Source organism: Lissotriton vulgaris, chromosome 12 (assembly GCF_964263255.1).
Source record: "Lissotriton vulgaris chromosome 12, aLisVul1.2, whole genome shotgun sequence".
Classification (NCBI taxonomy): domain Eukaryota; kingdom Metazoa; phylum Chordata; class Amphibia; order Caudata; family Salamandridae; genus Lissotriton; species Lissotriton vulgaris.
Genome location: NC_141700.1, coordinates 234,276,264 through 234,282,263, shown reverse-complemented (window position 1 = coordinate 234,282,263; position 6,000 = coordinate 234,276,264). Strand labels below are relative to the sequence as shown.

The 6,000-nt window shown below is 47.2% G+C and overlaps 1 protein-coding gene across 1 annotated transcript in view; it reads right to left on the bottom strand.

Annotated features, from left to right (window-relative positions):
- Positions 1-1,083: 1,083 nt before the first annotated feature.
- CDH16 (cadherin 16) overlaps positions 1,084-6,000 on the bottom strand; it is a 777,195-nt gene continuing 772,278 nt past the window's right edge. Inside the window, exon 18 of the mRNA XM_086947729.1 lies at positions 1,084-1,380. Coding sequence (XP_086803855.1) covers positions 1,283-1,380 — 98 coding nt within the window. The 3' untranslated portion in view covers positions 1,084-1,282. The remainder of the gene's footprint in view (positions 1,381-6,000) is intronic.

Genomic DNA, 6,000 nt, shown 5'->3' with positions numbered 1-6,000 from the left:
GTTTTTCCCACTCAGCGCTAAGCGTTGTGCATGGAGTTTCAAAAACATCTGCAGGTCAGAGTTTTTTTCCTCACTCGCGCTTGCCAAACTTAAGTTGGCGAGCGGGGAAAATCTTACTCTAGAACACCTCCCAGTGATATGTCTCAATGCCGGCCATTGCAGATAGCCGCTACCGCTCGAGTTGAGAAACCTTCTGTTTGTGTTGAGGAAGCTGTCGCTCGAGTAGAACATTTACTCGAGCAGCAGAAAGAAGCAGCGCCCTCTTCTGCTGTATGTTGTGCCATTTGCTGTGATTTTACAGTGAAGGACAAACACCAGGCACAAAAAATCCCTGCGAACGGCACAACGTAAAAGACTCCACCACTTGCAGAACTCTGAGTAGTGCAAAGGAGTTTTTTGTGGGACTCCCCGAACTTCGCCCAGGCCTAGTGGGAATAGGAAGACAGTCAGCAGGCCATCACTAGACCGTCACCATGCTATGCATGGTGAATCTGGGCAGGAAAAACATACTTGGGTCCCAGGCGCAGGGAGAAGACTCCCTGCACACAAAGGCCATTACTTTTTTCTTGCACTGAAACAAACTCCCGCTTTGGAAATTAGTTTCACTAATCAAAAAAATTATGCTGAGTCGGGCGAAGGAAAGATGGCGTCCACTTACTCTGCGTTCTGTCCATTTACCACACTGCCTGATGCAGAGAAGCCAATGACGTCCACCAGGCAGAGATCTCAAAGATATATGGCAGGTGGTCCCACCTGGCGAAGGGGAGACCTGACTCTATGTTCACATTGTAGGCTGGCGGGCCGCCTCCATATGCTCAGATTACCCCAAGATTTTTTTGTACATTTTGCTCTCTCTAATATTACATTTTTCATAGATATTTTTGAGGTGAGCAAGATGGAGCTAAGTATGAGAACCTCGCAGCTGCAAATAGGGACGGCTGCTTTAAGTGGCATGAAAAGATGTAGTTAGTCCAAGGTTTCTGGCAAAGAGCAGTATTTTTGATGCTTCACACTGAAGAGACCTGAATCTTCTGCCTCCAACGGATTACTATCATGAAATTAGTTCTTATAAACACATAGCTAAGTGAGAAATATTTCACACATTTTATTTAGAACTTCAGCTGTCATGAAGCTATATAAAGATAGACGTTTCTTTAAAGATTTAGTACATAGAAATTTAAAATCAAAGTAAAAATGTATGAGGCTTGTGGATTACCAATATCACACAGCATGCAATCATTTCATAATCATTTCAAATGCAGGTGTCCTGGTCTTTGTTCGTTTACGCCGTGGACTTTAATGGAATTGTATCTGAAACATTTCGTTTTCTGTCTTTATTGGAAAGGGATAGACGTCCTAATATGATGAGCAAAAAGAAGCCTTAAAAAGAAAATACAAAAATTACAATGGATTTCGCGATGTCATAGGTCTGTTCATGACATTCGCTATAATGTGATAAAATAATACAATATTTGATGCACATGACACTGTATATTTTTCCAGTTCACAAATGTTTTTCCACATTCAAGTGCCCGTGAAAAATTTCTTTTATATGTTTTGGGTCAATCATAACAAGCATTTGCAATGCAATAGGTCTCGCAATAGAAAAGTTTGAGCTTTTGGTGTGTAAAATTTAAATATTTTTTAATTATTGTTTATGTTTTTCAAAATATAAAAGTATTAATTTTGTTATTAGAAATGCCAATAGTTATAAAGTTAGCAAATTTTATATCTATAGCATTAGTAAAGGTACATGTTTAGTTTTCCCCTTTCTTACATGTATTGATCTGACAAATCACAATGTTTTAACAAGAACAGAAGTGAAAACATTTAAAATCTTTTTATGACATTTGTAATAAAGCTTGAACCAGTTGTTGTTGAATGGTTGCACAGATTGATGCTGTGGTGGCGCTGAGTGATGTTGTTTTGGGGACAAGTGATGCTGTGGCGTTCAGTGATGCTGTTGTAGCGCTTAGTGATGTTGTGGTGCCCTTGAGTGATGCTGTGGTGGTGCTGAGTGGTGCTTTGGTGGTGCTGAGTGTTGCTGTGGTGGTGCAGAGTGGTGCTGTGGTGATGCTGAGTGGTGCTGTGGTGGTGCTGAGTGGTGCTGTTGTGGTGTTGAGTGATGCTGTGGTGGTGCTGAGTAATGCCGTGGTGGTGCTGAGTGGTGCTGTGGTGGTGCTGAGTGGTGCTGTGGTGGTGTTGAGTGATGCTGTGGTGGTGCTGAGTAATGCTGTGGTGGTGCTGAGTGGTGCTGTGGTGGTGCTGAGTGATAATGTGGTGGTGCTGAGTGATAATGTGGTGGTGCTGAGTGATAATGTGGTGGTGCTGAGTTATGCTGTGGTGGTGCTGAGTGATGCTGTGGTAGTGCTGAGTGATGCTGTAGTGGTGCTGAGTGATGCTGTGGTGATGCTGTGGTGATGTTGAGTGATAATGTGGTGGTGCTGAGTGATGCTGGGGTAGTGCTGACTGATGATGTGGTAATGCTGAGTGTTGCTGGGGTGGCGCTGGTTGATGCTGTGGTGGTGCTGAGTGATGCTGTGGTGGTGCTGAGTGGTGCTGTGGTGGTGCTGAGTGGTGCTGTGGTGGTGCTGAGTGATGCTATGGTGGTGCTGAGTGATGCTGTGGTGGTGCTGAGTGATGCTGTGGTGGTGCTGAGTGGGGCTGTGGTGGTGCTGAGTGATGCTGTAGTGGTGCTGAGTGGTGCTTTGGTGGTGCTGAGTGGTGCTGTGGTGGTGCTGGGTGATGCTGTAGTGGTGCTGAGTGGTGCTGTGGTGGTGCTGAGTGATAATGTGGTGGTGCTGAGTGATGCTGGGGTAGCACTGAGTGATAATGTGGTGGTGCTGAGTGATGCTGGGGTAGCGCTGAGTGATGTTGGGGTAGCGCCGAGTGATGCTGGAGTAGCGCTGAGTGATGCTGGCGGAGCGCTGAGTGATGCTGGGGTAGCGCTGAGGGATGCTGCAGCAGTTATGTCATACAGGGACACATTCTTTTGTAGCAAGCAAGGGGTGAGTAAGTGATTTGCGCTGAATCACAGGATGTTCAGCAGACGTTCAAAGCCCGGAGCCGGCAGTTCTGAGCGTTAAGCCACACCGTGTCTTGGTTCTGTAATGACAGCCAGAGCAGAGAGCGAGAGAGAGGGGGCTTGTACCTGGCTTAGATGCTTGGTATGTTGGGCAGGTCAGTGTTTTAGGGTATAACTTACGGCGACAAGCCCTTAGCCATGGGCTGCACGCATGCCCCTAGAATTATGTTCTGACTTCTCTGCATTTCTTGCTGGGGACACAGATTAAGTCGCCGATCCTTTTAATATCTTTCCCCTGCCATATAAAGATGTGCTTACCGAGTCCCATACTGTTTAAATGTAAACAATGTAAGTATGCTTCAGCTCACAGTTATGAATCCGCGCAAGGCCAGCTCTGCCTTCCATCCTTCAGCTCACGCTTCGTTGAGATTTAGTCCAGTTATTTGCAGCGCTTAGCATTTGTAAACTTGCGAAGTGAGGCCGTGGTCACGATCTGGATTATTTTCAGTTCTTAGAAACAACAGTAGTGCGCAATTTAGCGCTATATAAAATCAAGGAGCTAGATTTATCAAGAAGCAATTCCCATGGGAAGTCGGCTTTAAAAGCAGATACCTGTGTTTTCCCACAAGGAAATGTCACCTTAAACTGTGATGTTTGTGTTTTTCACTCCGATGTCGAAATCAGTGGAATTCTTTGCCTGGTTTCCATGGGAGTGCAGTAATCATCCCTGCTGATAAGATTTCACCGGGTGCTCGTGGCTGGAGGTGGGTAGACTTTACTTGCTCGTGCACACGCCTGGGGCGAGGCAGATTCTAAAGTACACACCCTGCTTGTTGCGTCTAGGCCCCAGCCATTCATTCGCATTTACAAATGAACGTACCTTGTAATGAGACTTAACGAGTGGATTTCTAGGAGTTAAAAAAACTAAAGTCAGTGAGAGATGGGCCCAATGGACGGTTGTATGTATAGTGTCCTGGCGAGATGGTGAGCTAGGCATGTATGAAAAGAAGGTAGGCACTATACTTCTGTGAGGGCAGGACCTGAAGCTGGGGAGAGAGAGTGCAAGTTGCCTAAAGAATTGGAGTTTGTAGTATTTCTTTCAAACATGCCCCTAGAATTACTGAGTCCCACGCTGTTTAAATGTAAAGCGACGTGCCTCGCGCGGCAGCAGGAACGGACGGTTGTATGTATAGTGTCCTGGCGAGATGGTGAGCTAGGGGTGTATGAAAAGAAGGTAGGCGCTATACTGTTAAAATGTGGAATTTCAAACCATTCATTAAGCAGGATGGCTCCATCTAGTGGTCCTTGTGCAGTGTGTACTGAGCCATGTGGTATGATGTGATGTGATATATTTTCTGCCAATGTGCAGTGTAAAGTCCAGTAGCCTTGCTAATACATGTTTATGTGATCGAATGTGGAGTGATAGGGTATGCTGGGTTGTTTTTGGGGTTGACGAGTGAGAGGAAAGTGTGAAGAAACCTGGCGGGAGGATCCTATTTGAAATGCTAACTTTGTTCAGCTGTGCATGGATGTGTTTCGAGGTCGTAGATGGTTGGTGTGAGTCAGTGGCAGAGACTGTAAGGTATCATGCAGATGAGGTGAATGATAACTGAAAGGGGACAGGAAAATGAAAGAAGTGGAAGGAAAAAGACAGGAGGAAGGAAAAGGTGTAGAGAAAGGAAGGTGAAGGAGGAAGACAGTCGGAAATGAGGACGGAGGAGGGGAAGGGGTGAGTAGACTTAAGAGGAGAGGCAAGAGGATGAGAAGGAAGGAAACGAGGACGGAGGAGAGGAAGGGGTGAGTAGACTTAAGAGGAGAGGCAGGAGGATGAGAAGGAAGGAAACGAGGATGGAGGAGGGGAAGGGGTGCATAGACTTAAGCGGAGAAGCATGAGGATGAGAAGGATTAGAGAAGGGTGGGAGGGAATTAAAGTGGGAACAGCTAAAGGAACAAGGTTTGGAGATGGTGGGCAGAGAAAACTGCAGGAAGAGCACTGGGGGAGGGCTATTAAATGAAGTGGGCGGAGAGGAGCCGAAGCAAAACAAGCGACCGGGGGGCAGGGAGCGGATCACTGTGAAAGAAGTGTAATTAGGGGGAGGAGAAGTGAGGCCGGGTGTGCTGGGGGGAGTAGAGATGCGAGTCACAGCCTGAGGCTGTGAAAAGTGAAGCGAATAAGGCTCGGTTTGCGTCCCCTGCAGCGTGCACGAGGGGAGGAAGGCTGGCACTGGCAACCTGTCGGCTCATGTAAGCTCACAAAACACACGCATTACGAGCTCGTGGAAAAGGAAGTGATGCATTAATATAGTGAGTAACAATAGGGGAAAAGGAGAGAATAAACACAGAGCGTAAGTGAGCGAGAGGAGAGGAAGACGGGGGTAAACACTAAAGTGTAAAGGAGAGGGGGCATGAAAAGGAAGAGGATGACATGTGGCTCAGGTCTGATGCAATTATGCGAGGCAGCCTGGTTGGGGAGTGCAGGCGGGGGGCGGGGAGGAAAGCCTGTGGGAGGCTGATGCCTTTGATGTGAGACTAGGGGGGAGTAGAAATGCAAGTCACGGCCTGCGGCTGTGAAAAGTGAAGTGAATAAAGCTCGGTCTGCGTCCCCTGCAGCGTGCACGAGGGAAGGAAGGCTGGCACTGGCAACCTGTCGGCTCATGTAAGCTCACAAATCACATGCATTACGAGCTTGTGGAAAAGGAAGTGACGCATTAATATAGTGAGTAACAATAGGGGAAAATGAGAGAGTAAACACAGAGCATAAGTGAGCGAGTGGAGAAGAAGATGGGGGTAAACACTGAAGTGTAAAGAAGAGGGGGGCATGAAAAGGAAGAGGATGACATGTGGCTCGGGTCTGATGCAATTTTGCGAGGCAGCCTGGTTGGGGAGTGCAGGCGGGGGGGCGGGGAGGGAAGCCTGTGGGAGGCTGATGCCTTTGATGTGAGACTAGGGGGGAGTAGAAATGCAAGTCACGGCCT